At 35.0% G+C, this 20,987-nt stretch overlaps 1 protein-coding gene and 1 long non-coding RNA gene across 4 annotated transcripts in view; one reads left to right on the forward strand and one right to left on the reverse strand.

Moving 5' to 3' along the window:
• Positions 1-5,387: 5,387 nt before the first annotated feature.
• Positions 5,388-7,704, reverse strand: LOC149134220 (uncharacterized). Its single transcript, XR_016243201.1, has 2 exons — positions 7,455-7,704; positions 5,388-6,550 (listed from the first exon to the last, which is right to left on the reverse strand). It is a non-coding gene; the product is annotated as an uncharacterized LOC149134220 (long non-coding RNA).
• A 40-nt stretch (positions 7,705-7,744) lies between these two features.
• LOC106868254 (uncharacterized) overlaps positions 7,745-20,987 on the forward strand; it is a 36,150-nt gene continuing 22,907 nt past the window's right edge. For 2 of the 3 annotated variants that reach the window (XR_008264926.2, XM_089357844.1), the window contains exons 1-3: positions 7,745-9,093; positions 12,864-12,922; positions 15,589-15,650. Coding sequence is in view for 2 of the 3 variants with exons in the window: in XM_089357844.1 (XP_089213970.1) it covers positions 7,828-9,093; positions 12,864-12,922; positions 15,589-15,650 (1,387 nt within the window). In the remaining variant the exon portion in view is untranslated. The remainder of the gene's footprint in view (positions 9,094-12,863; positions 12,923-15,588; positions 15,651-20,987) is intronic. The other variant, XM_014913425.3, reaches the window with a different exon arrangement.

The raw sequence follows: 20,987 nt of genomic DNA on the forward strand, positions 1-20,987 counted from the left end.
CGCAGCTCAATGCAGCCCCATAAAACTGCTATTGCTAGTTGGTATCATTAGGCTGTAGCCGGTATAATAAAATAGGAAATTTATATTCATTCTCAAAAGCGTTTCCCGTAAATGAACATAAAGGATATATATATATATATATATATATATATATATATATATATGATAAACACACACACAAACACAAACATACACACACATAAATTTGAGTGATGTTTCTCAGTCCGTTACGTTTTCTATGCTCGTTAACTCCTCCTAGATCTTTGGTGCAAAGTTAATTTCCTACCATATTTTATTTTCCTTGCTTTTACCATACGTGTATATCATTATGGTCTCCATTTGTGGCTAGTGTATAGCTATAAATTATGCATGTTTTATGAAAACGTATCCCTCTAATTATAACTTTTATGCATTATTTGTTTAACTCGAGAAGTAAAGCTTTTCATTTGGTTTAAATAACCTTAATTCTGATTGGAGACGGGCATATTTTATTTGATAAATTCTATTTTCCATACATTTTTTTATGAATCAAATTCATAACTATTTTCCTTTTAGTCTTGAGCAGAACGAGGATGCTATATACTGTATTATTTTGCGTACATTGATTCCGAATGAATTTATCTAATGTTGGGGTTCGTACATCGTTACGTGAACATGTGGTAGCCATCATGTAGCCATCATCGAGTAACGAGAACCTTAACAATACATTTCTTATATCATACAAAGAACAACATAAGAAAATCTGCCAATGTGCATACCACAACATTCTCTGAGTGCAGCTGCAAATTTGCACGAGATATGCGAACTCTAAGTTGCACTGGGATGCGCGGATATTATAGAAAATTAAGGAGAATTGTGCAGCAATTCTAATTACAGAAGCTTAGAGGGAACCATGTACCGAATGGTCATGATAATAAACCTTTCCTCCTGCTGGGGGTTCTGCTTTGTTTGCGAATATTTGCAACAGAAAATATTCATTTAAAAGGTTCATAAGCCCGGAGATCGTCTTAGGCGGTCGATGTGAGATACTATTCGTCCAAAATTTTATCCACGTAGGAGCATATCTTGCTTTCTTTTTAACATGACATACTGTAGCACTATTTTTAGCTTACTTTTAACCTTTGAAGCAATTTCCACTGTTTCCTTTAATAACGTTTGGAAGTTAGTTTTTAATCTTCAGTATTTTGTTATAATATGACGTATCCATGAAGTGGCGACCTTATAAGTATAGAAATATATATGTATTTGAACGATAAAACGCAAGATTGCAGCGCAACTAAACGTAACATAATATGCACCGTTGAAATGTGTCTATACGAGCTACAAGATCCCTTTCATCTTTCATCTCTGCCTATCTTTTTTATATTTCTATAGTTCTTTATTATCGCCTTATGATTGTGATTATATTATACCAAACTATTAAAGGTGGCAAGCTGGAAGAATCGCGAGCGCGCTGATTTTTTGTCCGTCTTTATGTCCCGAGTTCAAATTCCAAAGGTCGACTTTGCCTTTCACCCATTGGGATCGATAAAAATAAGTACTAGTAGAACACTGGGCTGATGTAATTGACTAGCCACTCTTCACAATTTTCGTATACTGAAATGTTGAATATTGTTTTCTAAAACATATTCTTTTCGGTTCTAAGAAAAAATTATAGAACTCTTTTGATCATATTCAAGTGATTTGTAGAAGTAAGTAATTGCATACTGCGACAATTGTACCTTTTATAGCTGGGGCTTATGAATGATAGAATTACTGCAAAAGAAAATATAAACTGGATTATTGACTCTGCTTATACGAGATACGTTTGATAAAAAAAATATCGGTTTGTTATACAGACAAATAGATTAACAAGAATAGATATAGAATATTTATGATATGTCTATGCCTTCTCAAGTTTCTTAACGAGGAATGCGTAGTGAGTAAGATCGGCTCAAATGACTAGACAAGGCTGCAGTCACAGTTTACTGATCTCTTAGTTTGATCTTTTGGGATTCAAACAAATAAGAATTATTACCAGTATAAGGCGACGAGCTGGCAGAATCGTTAGCATGCCGGACAAAATACTGAGCAGCATTTAGTCTGTCTTTATGTCCTGAGTTCCAATTCAACTGAGGTCGACTTCGCCCTTCATCCGTTCGGGGTCAATAAAATAAGTACTAGTTGAGCACTAGGGTCGATGTAATCGGCTTATCTCCTTCACCGAAATTTCTGGCCTTGTGCCAAAATTTGAAACTATTATTTAAGAGATTTATTAAGGCGGTGAGCAAGCAGAATCGTTAGCACGCCAAACAAACGCTGAGTGGCATTTCGTCCGTCTTTATGCTCCGAGTTCAAATTCTACCGTGGTGGTCTTTGCCTTTCATTCTTTCGAGGTCGATAAAATAAGTATCAGTTGAACACTGGAATCGGTGAAATCTACTATCCCACTTCTCCCAAAATTTCAGACCAGGCGCTTATAATACAAATGATTATTTTTGATTTCTTTCCGAATTCACGCACGTGCGCGCGCGTGCACATACACACACAATATAAGTTCTGAAGAGGTAGACTTTGCCTTTCATCTTTTAGGAGTCGAGAAATTAAGTAACAGTTGAACACTGAGGTCGATGTAATCGACTTATACATCCTCCGAACTTGCTGGCCTTGTGCTAAAATTTGAAACCAATATTAAAAGGTGAAATAAAGAGATAGTTAACCATGTACCATTCATGCTGTGTCTGAGTTGATTATATTTTTATTCGTGAATTTTGTGCGCACAGAATAGTTCGCCAAAATGTATTGGATTAGAGAAGACAAAATGGCGCAGTGGTTAGAGTAGAAGACTCGCGGGCATAGGCACGCGGTTTCGATTCCCAGACCGGCGTCGTGAGTGTTTATTGAGCGAAAACACCTAAAGCTCCACGAGGCTCCGGCAGGGTGTGGTTGCGAGCCCTGCTGTACTCTTTCACCATAGCTTTCTCTCACTCTTTCTTCCTGTTTCTGTTGTGCCTGTATTTCAAAAGGCCAGCCTTGTCACACTCTGTGTCACGCTGAATCTCTCCGAGAATTACGTTAAGAGTACACGTGTCTGTGGAGTGCTCAGCCACTTGCACGTTAATTTCATGAACAGGCTGTTCCGTTGATCGGATCGACTGGAACCTTCGTCGTCGTAACCGACGGAGTGCTACGTTATCGAATTAGAAGGAGCTTATATTTGTCAAAGAAAACTAAAACTGAAGCGATTACTTTTATTTCTGTTATTTTCCTGTTCAAATATAATATTCTATCTGTCCCATAGACTGCAGTTATAACAGTCAGAGAAAGTGAATAATTTCACAAGTTGGATCATGTATCCTCCCATGATAGGATGGAATTTATTTAAAAATATTTATCTTTATTCCTTGAAGTCAAGGCTACGAGGTGTCGATGAACAAACATAAAGGTTTGCCTATCATATTATTCTGTGTAACTGCATGTTTAAGTCTCTACCAACAGGAATTAAAAACCTACATATGACCGATTAGCGTTTGACACTTTTATTGCGGTTGTAAAAGAAAAAAGTTTTACTTTTGATTATATGTGGAAAAGAAAATTAACCGTGTGAGAATTCTGGGGGCAGGGAGGTAGTCGATTTTCATTCATTCCAATGATCGACTGATACTTATTTTATCGACCTCGAAAGGCAAAGACAACCTCGGCAGAAAGAGCTGAAAGAAGAAAAAGGGAGAACTAAAAAACGTGTAAGGAATAACTGTTCATTATGAATAAATGGCCCTATATATATATATATATATATATATATATATATATATATATATATATATATATATATATATATATATATATATTTATATATTCGCACAGTTGTACAGAACCGCCACTTCCCTATCTTTAGTATTAACCTTATCGTTAACCATTTCTATTTGAGATCATACTCTGTTTAAATTCAACACACGCATCTTGGTCATTTTCGTCATTCTTTAACGTCTTAACCGCCCATTCCAAATGCAGATCTCATTTATGATAAGTATTAACATACATTCATTATAAACAGCTTTGATCTCCTTCTTACTTCGAAACTCAGCATTTTCCACTCTATTAGGGTCTCCACTCTTTTTGTTCGACCACTGTTTAATTTACAAGTGCCAACCACACATTCATATAGTACACATCATGACCACCATTTTCCGATACCTATGCCATTTTAAGATATGTCTGTAGTCGAATCTCCGCAGGTTCTACACTAACTCTTAATGATAGCACTTGTACATTTAATCTACCCAAGGCAGTTAAAAAATTGATTGGAACTACTCTTTCAAGCATACCCGTTTAGACTAATCACACAAGCACAAAACTCTCAAAGCACTCCCCACGTAGCTGCGGGTTTCCTACCCCTTTATTAAATTATCTCTCGATAAAATCTCTTAATATAATCTCACCCCTTAATAAAATCTTTTAATAAGATCTCCCCACTTTATAAAATCTCTTAGTAAAATCTCACCCCTTAATAAAATCTCCGACCCTCACTTTATTAACTCTGACGTACGCAGAATTTTCTGTTTGTCTCTTTTAATCCATTACCATATATATTGACGAAATGCTTGCTGTCACTTCTAACAATGCTCGCTCTTATATAAATGACATCACTCTTTACTCCCACCTATTATGTTATTATTACGTAAGCAAAGAATAAAAACACCCTCAATGAGAGGACGGAGAAAAAGAAAGAAAGTGAAAAAGAAAGAGGAAACAGAGAGACATGAAATAAGAGAAAGGTCAAAGTATACAAAAGCAAATATATAACAGAGGGCGGGAGAAAGTTTAAAAAAGAAGAGATAGTAAGAAATACTTCATACATTATTTTTAGCCTATTGTAAATGATACAATTAAGGTTAAAGCTATAAAGATTTTATTTATAGGGAGGAGAAGTGAAAGTGAAGATTAAAGAAAAGTATAAGATACTGAGGTCATAAGGTTGATACTGAAGTTATAAAACTGGTTTAAGAAATCAGAGATAGATATGAAGAGAACAGGAAGCAGAAGGAATGAGTGTTTGTGAGGAGGAAATGGTAATAGAAAAATATATATTTAAAGAGGTGGGATATTGGAGAAGGAATCCATTCTACAATTGGCTAGCATTAAGTTAAAGGTTAGGAAAAGAGAAGACGGGTGGAAGTTAAAGCATTGAAAGAAACAAGGTGGGGTATAAGAATACTGTAAATGGAGAGAGAAAAACGAAATGAAAAAAAAAAAACAGGAAAGAGTAGAGAATAGATGACTGAAAGAAAAATTTTCAGCTAGAATCTAAAAGGAAATTCCAGTAAAAGAAACCAAAATTATAAATTAAACAATACGAAGAGATGCTGAAATGTATCTGTCTTTGAGTAAAAGAAAATACAAGAGAATCAATTAATTATGATTTTATTCAAAAATATTCTCCTCTCAGATTCTCACACTTATTGCACTGGTCCTTCAGCTTTTCTAAGCCCTGTAAAAGAGCTCAAAGATTGGGCCTACAACAAGGCCTTTCACGATACGATTAAAGCCAGGAACTTTTCAGCGCCACCTCGTATAGTTAAAGAGAAAGAAATCAAATCCTGTAAAGTGAGGTGAAATATTTGTACAAAAAAGTCATTTTACTAATATTGGAACATAATACATAAGGCTTAATTAAATGCACAACAGTTTACAAAAAATGATTTATGTCAAAAACTTTGCATTAATATTTAGTTACTAGAAATCTTTTCACAGCAAATTCGAGAAAGGGTAAATATATAATTTTAAAAGGTTTCCAAAAAGGAAAGGAGAATTTCAAAGAAATTACAAAATAACGAATAATTTCATAGAAATTACATTCATAAGTTGCAGATAAAGTTTCTTATTTTGGTGACGGCATTTCCATACCAACTCATTCCGTTTATTCACAAAGTTGGCAGGCAATGTCAAATGAATTTCTCACTAGTTAATAAGCAGCATTAATAAGTAAGCACTGCCCAGGTTCGTCTGGCTCAAAGTAATAAAACCAGCATTCATCCTGGCTTAAGAAACATCCAAGGAAACCAGCTGGATCTGCCGGAAACACTGTCAGTTTCCCGTGATATGATCAACCTAATGCATTTTCAATCAGGTGTCAGAAGACGAGGCGGTTACCGAGCAGAAACCTTCTTCATGCCAAGTTCATTATGCAGAATATTCTCAACTCTCTCAAGAGATATGCTAATAGAATTGGCTATTTGACTTATAGTCAATCGCATATTATCCAACACCATGTAGTGAACACAATCAATGTTTCCCCTGTGGTGACAGGTGCAGAAATCCAGACCTTGGGTCAGATACAACACCCCACCTTTTCTCTTCTAAATTCAGCTGTCCACTTTTTCACTGTTGATAAAGTTGGATCAACATCCCCTAATTTAGCAACCATGTCGGCATGATTGTCCTTGAGGGCTTAAACCCGTTTTTCTGCAGGTACTTGATAACATCATGATGCCAGATTTCGTTCATTTTGAAGTTAAGTCATTACTAGTTTCTTTTGAAGTCGTCTCTGAAGAGTCTGATGTCAGTTTACCTGGAAAGAAACAATGTAGTTATAAATAAGAAGAGCTGATATTATTGCATGCAAAATTTCACATCTCTAGCATCACTCTTTGATAGTCAGCCTGTGTACTTTTTAGCCGACACCTCATGTATAGGAGGGAGACGAAAATCATTCTGACAGCGGCTAGCAAGAACGCCAAACGCATTTCGACCTAGTTGAATCTTATCAATGACATGCACCGAAGGACGTTACACTGATAATAGATGAAAATGTCAAGGATGGATTGTGAATCATCTCAGTCTACTAATTCCGGCGCTCTTTGTGTGGTAGATGTTATAATATTATTTGTCATTCTCAATGTTGTTATTTACTAAACAACGTCTTCCTTTGAAAATCTCCTATCGTTTCTTTTTTCTCTTTTGAAATAGTAATTACATGCAATTAAAAGAAAAAAACTGTACGATTCACCATAAAATCTGTAATGGATTCAACAACAAACCCACCCGAGAAGTCTTAGTCGATTTATATGGGCATATTTCGATTGTTGGAACTCCATTTCATTCTTGCTCAATCGATTGATTGATGCATAAGTGGTGCTAACTTAAGAAGTAATAGCAGAGTGAACAAGTTCTAATATTAAAGGTGACGATATTTGGTCAGTCCACTTGCTAGAAATAGAAGTGAAATATTCTTAAATATACTCTACGATCCTAAAAAAGGGGGAAAAGAATACAGATAATGCGATCAGATTGGTCAAGACTGGAAAGCATTTGATCACAGATCTATTGAATAAAGGCTGATACCAAGCTAAACAGCAGCAACAACAACAACTTCATGACCATTACAATATCTTAGACCTATGAAGATGACAGTTCAGTATCGATTCCGGTTGAAATCAACATTCATTATTTGTTTAATATAATAATGTTAGAACCTATTAGCAGTTGGAATTTTCTCAGAATTTCGGCAGTATACACGAAATAGTCCTTGAATTTCACTAAATATCCCTTCCATTTCGGAGGTGTTGCCCCGTAGTGATGTATTCGTGAATATTTTGTCAAACATTAACTTTTAAAACAGGAAATTTATAACACGGAATGAGAAACAAGTTATGTTATAGTGATTGCTGAGCTTTGTATAAACCGTACTATTCAAATTCTATAAAATTCTATTAACTATGACTTTATAACAATCTTTTATGACGTTTTTGACAAAAAAATGGACTTGTTATTTCGCTGTTGTAAATGACAGCATAACAAGCATTTTCGAACATTTTCATCATAAGTAAATGTTTCCCTCAGAGACAAATGGATCCAAACGATCATTTGTCTCAAAATATTGTATTTGAGGGCAAGTTTAAAGAACTCAATCCACACGGGAAAATTAAGCGTATATTGCGATTGAAAATTTCCGAGCAATATGTCATTTTGTGCAATATGGATAAAAATAGGTGCAAAACAGAACAAGTCATTTCCTTAAGCGACTCAGAGCTTCGTGTTCTCGATAAAACGAGAAAGAGAATAGCTTTGAATCTACTAAATCAGAATTCAATGATTTTTGAGCTAAGCGACACTGATGCGGCGTCCAAGAAGAACTGGGAAAATATAATACTGTTAATCAATAAATTGTCATATGGAAGTCAGTCGGGAAATATCGGTAAACGTGTTTTAATCGCAGAAAATATAGTAGATTCTTTTGAAAAAGCATCCAAACAACTATTGGATATTTGCAGTATCAACGAACCTATAGTCTTCGAATACTATTTTGTAGAACTTAATTTAAAAGGGCAAGGAATGAGACAGGTTTATATTGTGATAACAAACAAGCAGGTTTATTTCGCATCACAAAATTTACACGACTTAACTCTAAATGAACAGATACCTTTGGGAAATATTGATATGTTTGTCATGAATTACTTATATAAAAGGATTGGAATCTATTTGACTGGTTCTGTAAGGATATTCGAAATGTGTAATAATTGGCAGAATAATAAAACTCACAACATTTGGCTTGAATTAGTCAAACTCATAAATTACAAAGAGAAGGAGAATAAAACAAACATTTCTGGTGGTGGAATTGCTCTAGATCTTGATATTTCGAATGATATTGAGAACTTTCCGAAGAAGTATTTTGCACGAAGTGACAAATATTTTAAATTGGATTTTGACGGGGACGAAGATAGTATAGAATTCAGTATATTAAAATATATTTCGGTTCTTATTAAATGTGCAGGAATATCTTGGGCACAATGTGTTATTAGTCAAACAGATTTACCATTTGCTGGCGTTTCCTGGAATACGTCGTTGGAGACCGGGCGAGTAAATCTTCTCCGTCGGTGTGGATCGTGTCCAACGTTGTACGAAAATCATAAAGTGCCTTTGAAACTGGTGAAGATGGCACCTCATATTAAAAAATCTTCTTCTTCCATTTACATTTATAGTCATGCATATGAAGGCAGCCTCTTCACACAGTGTTCTCATGATGAAAATACGTACCATTCCAGTAAGAAAGTTTTACTGGACATATACGATAAAGTCATACCCGGATATGTTTCTGAAATAGAAACTAAAAAGGTAATTTAATGTTCTTGTATTACATAGAATATAGAAGTATTAATTAACTCATTGTAAATTAAAACGATAACGTCAAGTTTCTACGAGAACGGTTGCATTAAGGCTTTCGACAAAATCTTTTTGCCGATCAAATGGCCGATTATGCATAATTTGTTTTGTTTCATAAAGAAAACTACACAAATAAAAACCAAACGAATCTTGACAAAAACATATATTGTGGTACAAAGGCATAACTTTATGATGGTAGTGCATTCACAGAGAATTTGGCTTTAGTTTCTCTAAGAGGTTCGCTAAAATCTGAGATACATTATTTATGACAGTTGAAAGGCGGCGAGCTGGCTGCTGAATCCTTATCAAGCCGTGTGAAATGCTTAGCGGTATTACGTCTGTTGCTACGTTCTGAGTTCAGATTCCGCCGAAGTCGACTTTAGGGGTCGGTATAATAAGTACCAGTTGAGCACAGGGGTCGATGTAATCGATTATCCCCTTCCCACCAAATTTTGGGCCTTGTCCCTATAGTAGAAACGATTATTCTTTATGACAACTGCTAAAATTATTCTACTGTTGTTTAGCCATTAACTCTGATCCGAAAAACCAATGATGAAAACTTGTTCTTGAAGGCATTCTTGTGTTTTGATATTCAGAAACGATGTACCTCGGACTACATTACCTAATCCATACGTACATACGTATCTCAATTCTGTTAAACTCTTGGACCTGCACACCAGTCATCTCTTTAGGTGGTTTTTATAAATCTCTAAAGCTCGTTTGTAATCGAGTGTGTTGATTATAGATTCTATTATGGAGTAAGTAAGTAAAATTTACTTACATGGGACAAGAACCAGGCTACCAAACTCCTGCTAGTTTGAAGAGTTATGATATTTATGACCAAGAAGTGATAAAACAGGGTCTCATAAGAACGAGAAAGAGAAAGAGAGAGGTAGGGAGAGACCTAGGGAGACAGAGAGAAAAGGAGAAAATTAGGGAAAACGCAGCAAAAGGATTTTAATAATATCAGCATGTTACTGACTTTCAACACTAATACAAGGTCAGATATTTAGGAGAGGTATAAACGCGAATCAGAAAGTAACCCGCAAATTCATACCCCTCATCACGAGATACGACTCCCTACTCGATACTGTTTTCTTTCCCCATCCTTCTCTAATTCCCGTTTCTCCCCCTCTCTCCTTCACCGTTTTCTATCTGTCTCTCTCTCCCCTCTTTCTCTTTTTCTCTCTCCTGCTCGCTTTCGTTGCTCACACGTGACCATCATTCATCTTTTCCACACGTGACCATGTTTCTTTTCCTTCACAGACGTTCAAAAGAACGGACATGTTATTGTCTCTCTCTCTTCTATCTTTTCTCTTTTCAAAAAAATATTTCTCCCAGTGTTCACTATTTTCGTCTCGTTCTTGTCTAATGACCCTCCATGTTTGTTTTCGTTCAGTTTCCTTGTATGTCTCCACTGTCATGTTTTTGTTCCCAACTCTGACCCTCCATAAATCCTAAATTTTAATTTAGAATTTATGGGAGCAGCTGTCTTTGAAGACTCATATTGTTGTTAAACACTCGAAATGAGGAGTAGATACGCAGCCGACAACTGATGAAGGTCCTTTCTCTGTGTTTACTTTCCCGTTTTCCATTTTTCTCGTTGTTTACGTATTTCATGTTATTTTCACCGTTGGTGATGTCCTGTACCCATATAAGCATGTGTGCGTGTGTGTGTGTGTGTGCGCGCGCACACACACACACACACACATATATATATTATATTATATTATCTTATATTATTTACTATGTATATATATGTATGTATACATATATATACATATATATATCTATGTATGTATATATATATGCATATATATATTTTATATTTATGTATGTATGTATGTATATATATATATATATATATATATATATATATATATATATATATATATATATATATATATATATATATATATATATATATATGTATATATATATATATATGTATATATATATATATATATATATATATATATATATATATATATATATATATATACTTATATATATGTGTGTGTGTGTATAATATATATATAATACTAAAAGTCTTTGATTGCTTGCTTGCGTGCTTGTCTAACTTTATACAGCCAAACCGGCGTATAATGGGAAAGTACTCTGAAAATCAGGTACTTCTTAAATGTGAATACAAAGAAAATAAGACAAATTTCGCGTAAATCGGACCACGGATTCCCGAGATACGTGGTTTTTGGGGGTTTGTTTCCACAAATTTAAGCCGTAAATCCTGGAGTCCTTGCTATTTACTGTGAACACCTGGATAGTTTTGTTTGTGTGCATGCTTGCGTGCATACGTGTCTGTAATTCAATACAACCAAACGGGCGCATAATAGGAAAGTACTCTGAAAGTATGGTACCCCTGAAATCTGAATACAAAATGGAAAAAAAAAACAAGTTTTGCGTAAATTGGTCCACGAATTCTCGAGATACGTGGTTTCTATCGCCAAAACGAGGCATAATGCGAAAATAGTGTGAAACTAATATAACATTGAAACGGGAATATATAATGCTATGAAAATTGTTTCCATTAATTTTATGCTTATGTTATATAACAATTACGTTTGCATTTTTGTAGAAGTATGCACATATGCCATGAATAAATGGTGTTACTGGCTTTCAAGTTTATTCCAGAAGTTCTATTTCTATCAGATGCTGTAAACAATTAATAAAACCTTAAACATGAACTTGTAAACCAGACTTATGATGACACGAACGAATTGAAATATTTAACTTTCATTTCAATGCAATGTTCAGTCAGCTTCAATCAGCTTTTATTATCTGAGCAGTCAGTGACCGAACGGGTCACGGGTAGTCTAATCCAGTCTAGTATATATATATATATATATATATATATATATATATATATATATATATATATATATATATATATATATATTAACCAATGAAATTCCAGCAGTCTGATTTTCACATTTTATTTGCAATTTTGCAATTTTACAATATTGAAATAAACTAGTAGTTTCATGCGTTATGCAGTCATCAGGTTTATGTAGTGACAGTCGCGTTCCTCCACAATTGATAACTATATATATATATATATATATATATATATATATATATATTAAAGTCTGTCATACCGGCCATGACGAAGGGAAATAGCCCTGAAACTCGAGTCGCCTTTATATATTTATATTTATATATTTGATCCTTTATATTGAACACTCAATATTTCATCTACATTCAATACTTTATTTCATGGTGCCATCCATTTTTATTTTATTTTATTTTATTTTATATATTGTATATTATATTATATATTGTATATTCCATATTCTATACCCCACATTGGTTCTGCAGGAATATAAATAAAACATAAAAAAACAGACAGTGTTGGAACTCTTTTAAACAAAATAATATATTCCTCTATACACAGTCATACAAAAAACCCACCTTTTTTGTATTTATTTTTACTCGCATATATATATATATATATATATATATATATATATTTATAAATATATATATACATATATATATATATATATATATATATATATATATATATATATATATATATATATATATATATATATATATATATATATATATATATTATATATATATTATATATATATATATATATATATATATATATATATATACATATTTATATATGTATAAGAATGTATGTTCGTTTGTACTATATCGTTACACTTTTAGTTTCTTGTGACTTTTACTTTTTCCAGATGTGGCTGTCGCAGAAAGAGAGTAGAATGTACAAATCTTATATAAACGCACATAGGAGGTAATATAAATTTATTTCTGTCGTATCTTCTGTGAACCAAAAATATCATTATTATGGATATAATACATTGTTTAAAATATTGTACGATGATGGCGAGTTGGCAGAATCGTTAGTACTTCGCGTGAAATGCTTAGCGGTATTTCGTCTGCCGCTGCTTTCTGATTCAAATTCCGCCGAAGTCGACTTTGCATTTCACCCACTGGCTGGAGTCGATATGATCGACTAGCCCCACCTTCACCCCAAATGTTCAATGCCTTGTGCCTAGAGTAAAAATAAATATTTAAAATATTGTATATTATATTACTTAGGCGGCCAATTAGCAGAGTCGTTAAAGCGTTAGATATAATACTTGGCGTTATTCATTTCGGCTATATATGAGTTCAAATCTCGCCGATTATAACCTCCCTCACGGTTTCGGGTTGATAAAAAGTTAAAATACCATTTCTATACAGAAATCCATTCTCACTCTGTCTTTCTGTCTCTTTCTGATATAAATGGCCTCTGGTGGGGCTCGACTGAAAGCTGCCCCAAGATAAGCTACACTTCGTGACAGTTGAGAACTTATGAACTTATAACAGGATTATTATTATAGTGAAGTCACTTCTTCGGTGATTTATGATAAGACAGGTATGCATTATTATATTAAAATTTATACGGTATAATACCTGGGTAATTTAATACACCGAGACTTTTGTATTGGAATCCATGTTGCTATGATATTGATGTAATAAATTATGAATTTATAGAGAAGTTGCAAATAGGTTACGCATTTATTTGTCATGTTACTGTAATATATCATTATGCTGGGAGCACACACACACACACACACATATATATTTATAGATATAGATGATAATACAAATAAAAAATATATATGCATATATACACACATATATGTATATATGTACATACATATATATATGTGTGTATATATATATATATATATATATATATATACATACATACATACACACACACACACACACACACACACACACACACACACATATATATATATATATATATATATATATATATATATATATATATGCATATATGGTACAGGACGTCACATGACGTAAACAACATGAAATCCGAAGACAAACTTGGGTGTCCATCCAACGAGAGAAACAGATGGAAAACAAGACAAGTGACGTAAAGAACGACTCTTCATCAGTTGACGGCTGTACAACTACTCCTCATTTCGAGCATTTAACGACAATATGAAGCTTCGAAAGGCAGTTGCTCCCGCGAACCAAAATAAAATTTGGGATTTGCGGAGGGTCAAAGTTGGTAACAAAAACAGGACAAACCAAACGAAAACAAACACAAAGAGCCGTTGGGCCAGACGAGATACCGTAGCGAACGCTGTTAGAATATTGTCTTTGACAAGAGAAAAGATAGAAGAGGAGACAAATAAGAATGCATCTGCTCTGTACGACAGATTAAAGGAAAAGAAAGATGGACGATGGTCACGTTTGAGTAACGAGAGGAGAGAGAGAGAGAGAGAGAGAGAGAGAGAGAGAGAGAGAGAGAAAACAGTGAAGAGGAAAAAAGAATTAGAGAAAGGAAGAGAGGGAAAACTAAAGGGAGAGAGAGAGAGAGAACAGTACAGGGTACAGTCGCATCAAAATTATTAAGATAAACTTACTTGGAAATGGTTGCGTGGCGTTCAATCATATAATAATATAAATAAAATATATATATTTGCATATATACATATATGTACGTACACACACACACACACACACACACACACACACACACACACACACATATATATATATATATGCATATATTATTATATGTTAGAACGCCACGCATCCATTTCCAAGTAAATTTATCTTAATAATTTTGATGCGACTCTACCCTGTACTGTTCTCTCTCATCCCCTTTCATTTTCTATTCCTTCCTTTCTCTAATTCTTTTTTCTCCCCTTCACCGTTTTCTATCTGTGTTTCTCTCTCTCACCCTATTCCTCTTTCACTCTTTCTCGTTACTCACGCGTGACAATCGTTAATTTTTCTTTTTCTCACGTGATCATCTTTCTTTTCCTTTAGTCTGTCGTACAGTGTTCGATCGACCTGCTAAAGATCTCAATTAGATCTCCCGCAAATCACACGCTGATATCTTAAATAATATTTTTCTCCTTGAATTTGCCGCAAGCAAGATGTGTTCAAACTGCAAACTATTCCGGGGTATGAGGATGAAAAATCTAGATATTAAGGAGAGGGGAGTTATCTTTTAATCGACATTACTCCGAGGTCTCTTTTGACCAGGAAGAATAGCAACTGTGAAGAACCAAAAAAGAAACGTCCAGTACAAAACCACATTGCGCCAACTTAGAATCCTAGAATTTGGCAATTATCAATAACCAGGAATGGTCAAAAGTTGTCGGAAAGTAAGGTCGGACAAAATGCCGCTAAGCATTTTCTCGGCGTAATAATGATTCTGCCTTATTCAGATACAATGTTTGTGTCAAATTTTGGCGTAAGGTCAGAAATTCCTTCAGCGGAATTTGAACTCAAAACGTAATGGCGGACGAAAAACCGCTAAGCATTTTGCCCGGCATGTTTATGCTTTTGCCAGGTATGTTTATGTTTTTGCCAGCTCAACGCCTTAATTCAAATGTAATATTAAAAATTATTTAATTCATTTCTTTGTAGATATTCACATACAGAAGAAGTGGATGTAGCTTTATTAATCTCTCGTTCCATCAAGAAAATAGGTAATATGAAAAGAAATATATTTTCTAAATATTTTGTTGTTTTTTTATTTGCGGAAGATATCTCATTTTTTAGTTTAGTTATGAAATGAAGGTCGCGTCCATGATTACGCTTTTTTTACTGGATGGATTCAGGGTAGAAGAAAGCTCGAATCGTAGGTTATTTTCAGTATTAGAGACCTGCATTAAAGGCTTCCAACAAGTGAGACATTAAACTCGGTGTTAGATTAAAATTTATCTCATGTCACTCCGTCGGTTACAACTACAAGAGTTCCAGTTGATCTGATCAACGGAACAGTCTCCACATGAAATTAACGAGTAAGTGGCTGAGTACTCCACAGACAAGGTGTACCCTTAACGTAGTTCCCAGGGATATTCAGCGTGACACAGAATGTAACAAGATTGGTCCTTTGAAGGCGGCGAGTTGGCAGAAACGTTAGCACGCCGGGCGAAATGCTTAGCGGTATTTCTCCTGCCGCTATGTTCTGAGTTCAAATTCCGCCGAGGTCGACTTTGCCTTTCATCCTTTCGGGGTCGATGAAATATGTATCGCTTACGCACTGGGGTCGATATAATCGACTTAATCCATTTGTCTGTCCTTGTTTGTACCCTTTGTGTGTAGCCATTTGTGGGTAGTAAAGAAATAAGAAATAAGAAATAAGATTGGTCCTTTGAAATATAGGTACGATTCACTTTTGCCAGCTGAGTCGATTGAAGCAACGTGAAATAAAGTGTCTATATATATATGAGTTTTAAGTTTAAAAGTCAGAAAAAGAGCATAATCTATAAAAAATAAAGCAGTCTATTTTAGTATGTGTAAAGTAACAGTTTTAGAGAAATACCATTGGTTTCATATCTAGTGTGAACTAGACATATTTTCAGTTTTTCTAAACGACAACTGTTCTGCGCAAAGAATGTTTTTAAAAAAAAAACACGAGAAAGCCGGTGATAGCTGAAGAAATATTCCTCTTAAAAATTATGGCCGAGCGAGTTGTCCTCCTTCACTTCATAGCTAGGTTTTCCAGTTTTGAAGTAAAAATTTCCGAAAATGTGGACAGCTCCCAAAAACTTCCGTCCTGGAGTTCAGGGAGCCCCCTGGCTTATGTGAGCTCATAAGGATTATATATAAAGTATATACATCAGAATCGAGCAACCATAAAAGGAAACGCTACCGCAAGACCTTATGGTTCGCTCTCCCTACTCCCTAAACGTCCGGACATGCATAGCTAAGATCTTTCTTAGGTTGGTGGATAAACATTTCACGCGATCGGGCTAAAAGCAACAGTAACATCCACCCCTAGGGGTCAGCCACACTTAAGTGGCAATATACTACACTTTATATATATATATATATATATATATATATGTAAGTATGTAAGTATGTATATATATGTTTGTGTGTGACGTGACCGACCAGAGTATCAGATGTTGTTACACATCGCTGGTCACAATGCGCTTTGCATCGTTTTGGCCTTCGAAGGACGCCACCCCGCTGACTACACGAACAGGCCAGTGTTCCCACCCCTGATTGAAAGGAGGACTGGAACAACGTGAAATGAAGTGCTTTGCTCAAGAACACAACGCATCATCCGGTCTGGGAATCGAACCCCGATTTAGCGATCACGAGTGTAACAGCCTAACCAGTTAGCCTAACCAGTATACGGCGAGACAGAGGGAGAGGGAGATAGAGAGGCATACAAGCACACACATACATGTGTATGTATTTAGGTATGTTTGTATAATATGCATGTATGCATGAATGATTTTAAATTATGTATTTCGATTAAATAAACTAATTTCGAACGCTAAGCTCAAAATGTTGAATTCTGGTGTTTGTTCTTCATGAAAATACCTTGCCAAACAGGAATTTGGAAATCCCATTGCTTTATCATAAAAAAATTCGAATGGCAAAATGGAAACAAGTTTCGTAGTTGACTTTCTACAAAGGTAGGCGGCTTAAAAAAAAATAAAGTAGATGTATATACGTAAAATAATAATGAAAAATAAGAAATTGCAATAGTTGTACATTGTTTGAAATTGTAATAAACTTCATGCTCAGCCTAGCATAAGCTATCATACAAAAATTTGCTATGAAGTTTTATTTCATTCGACTTATACAATTTTTTTTTCATATTTTTATACTAGTGGTTTCTGATTAAGCCACAGTATCAGCAATTTTGAGAGATGAGGTAGGTTAATCGATGCCAGTGATCTCAAAACTTAAATGACACTTTACTTTATCGATTCCGAAAGGATGTTGGGCAGTGTTGATTTCAGCAAGATTTGAACTCCAAATATTAAGCGTCCGAACAAATCTCTCAAAACATTAGGGTGGAGCGTTTTTCACGATCTTCGATTTCGTGATGAGGGTAGTGCTGAATGGGCATCAAAATAACTGATGTAAAATCTTAGAACTCTGCTAGAGTATTTTCTGTCTCCAAAAGTCGGTGAGCTGGCAGAAACGTTAGCACGCCGGGCGAAATGCTTAGCGGTATCTCGTCTGTTTTTTTCGTTCTGAGTTCAAATTCCGCCGAGGTCGACTTTGCCTTTCATCCTTTCGGGGTCGATAAATTAAGTGCCAGTTGCATACTGGGGTCAATGTAATCGAGTAGCCCCCTCCTCAAAACTTTCGGGCCTTGTGCCTAGAGTAGAAAAGAATATCCCCTGTCTCCACAAATGGGATCTTTTCCTTTCGGCCGGCACATAGAAAAAATAATTTTTTGTAACTAAACACTTTCAAATTTCGTATACTGGTAGAATGTGTCATTTAAAACATCATTTACTATTGGCGTTTTTAAGAAAATCCTTTATTTTCGAAGTTATTTCGTGTTAAAGTTGTCGTATTTCGGTAATTTCAACAAATGCATTAAAAATGGAAAGGTGAGGAAAAAGAAAAAAAATAACAACGCCTCTGTTTATCTATTAGTTATAAAATGCAGTTTTCATTGCATCTTCTTCGGGTAACTTTTAAATTACTCTAAAATATGACTGCAACATGTTTTTTTTTCCTGTTACTTCATCTTCTGCCTCCACTAAGAGGGATGGGGGTGTACTGTAATTTACATCTACATGAAGAATTTTCTGAATTTGATAAAGTACAATATTTACGATATTCTTGCATATTTTGAGACATATCCTTCTTTTCTTTTTTGTTAGACTTAAGAAAAAAATACGTACCTCAGTAAATTTTCATGGCAACGTAAACAAACCAATACGTGTTGTCAAGCGGTTAAAATGGGCAAACACAGACACAAAGACAACACACATACGCACATACATATACTTTGGGCTTCCATACAGTTTCCGTCAATCAAATTCACCCACAGGACATTGTTTGATCTGGAACTATAGAATAACTCACTTCTCCAAACTGCCGCACAGTGAAACTGAACCCAAAACCAAGTGGTTGCAAAGCAAGTTTCTTTGACACACAAATATGTCTGTGTCTAACGAAAAGGATTCTTAGCTCGTTAAGAAGATTAAGATGATTACTACGAGCTAAAGGTGACATAGATATTCGAAAATATAGAACATTATGCAAACAATAATTCAGAATGATTTATGCGTAAGAAGAATGAAAGTACACACGAAACTATAACGTCACTGAGTCATAAAAATACATAAAAAACGAATAGCCGTCCATAGAAATAAGTTTGTATTTACAAAGGTGTGTCAGAGTTTGTATTCAGAAAAATGAAACCACTCATATTCATCAGAATGTATAAAAATTATATTTACAGAAATGTCCATGAGAAATTTAATAGGAAGTAGACAATAGTCTTTTCTACTCTTGGCACAAAGCCTGAACTTGTGTTGGAGGGGCGCAGTCGATTAGATCAACTCCAGTACGCAACTGATTTTTAATTTATCCACCCCGAAAGGCTGAAAGGCAAAGTCGACCTCGGCAGAATCTGAACTCAGAACGTAAAGACAGACGAAACACCGCTAAGCATTTCGCTTGGCATGCTAATGTTTCTTATTTCTTTATTGCCCACAAGGGACTAAACATAGAGGGGACAAACAAGGACAGACAAAAAGATTAAGTCGATTATATCGACCCCAGTGCGTAACTGGTACTTAATTTATCGACCTCGGCGGAATTTAAACTCAAAACGTAACGGCAGACAAAATACTGCTAAGAATTTCGCCTGGCGTGCTAACATTTCTGCCAGCTCACCGCCTTATGAGAACGAGGCATTTTTTCTGTTATTTTCGAAGTATTGCTGTTGTTGCTGTCTGATGGATTTTTCCCTGTCCTATTTCCTCCACCACTTAGCACAAAGAGCTATCAAATTAGTCTTAAGCAATAAGATTTTCTATTCTATTTTGCCTTCCTTTCTACTCCCGAAGGAGGTAAAATTCCAAGATAGCTTTGTAGTCTTTGGAGCTCAAAATGAACCTGTATGTACATACGCCTCGCACGACTACACGTTGTTTGCTAACTCGGCGCTAACAACTGTTTATATGGTGCCTTGAGGATGATGTCAAGTCAAGGACTAAGCTTCATTGCGAGTTATTTAGCCGTGTCTTTTCTATTGCGTCTTCCATTTACTGTCCAGTTTATGGATAGCAGTGTCACCCTTCAGTTCCATCCTATTTGCCTGTCTTAAATATTTGTATGCTTTTACTTTCGTAGAACTTAGTTTGTTCGATGGCACGTAATCCTTTCACAACTCTGTTTTGTTTAATCTCGCTTTTCTTCTTGCCCAGCTTTCGATAATACCTCAGACGAGAAGGTAATGTCTTTTGTAACATACCTCTTCCACATTTTCTTTTTACTTGACTTACTCCTGAATAGCGTTCTCTCTGACTCACACCGCTGGCAAAGCTGCTTTTTGTTGTAATTGGTTTTGTTATAAATATTATGAGAAACATACCGCTTTTTGAATTCGCATTTGGTAAAATATGAATGCATGTTTACAATAGTGTCTGCATATTCAAATGCCATGATATTTTCCTTTCCTATTAACATTTTAGTCTGTGCTTTGGTTTACAAAATTATCTTCGGTTTCATATTCGTTGCTATCAGGTTTGTAACGAGCACTTCTTTCGGCTTTCCAAGAAGAATTCATAATGCAATTCGCTTGTAATCAATAGTTTGCGAAAATATTAAAATATCTAAATAACCTAAACAAACTATATTTCCAATCTACAGTCATGAGCTGGATTCTCAAATACCCCGAAGCCGAGACAAATTTTAAAAGAGCATTTTCCTGTAAAGTGCAGTTTAATAAAACCAATTCGATGACACAGTCAACTCTGTTGTAAAGATGCAAATCAAATCTCCGATTTGAGAATACATTCCTCCCTTCCTCTCTCTCTCTCGCTCTTCTTCTCACC

The sequence above is a fragment of the Octopus bimaculoides genome, chromosome 9 (genome assembly GCF_046866305.1).
Source record: "Octopus bimaculoides isolate indiv1 chromosome 9, ASM4686630v1, whole genome shotgun sequence".
Lineage (NCBI taxonomy): Eukaryota > Metazoa > Mollusca > Cephalopoda > Octopoda > Octopodidae > Octopus > Octopus bimaculoides.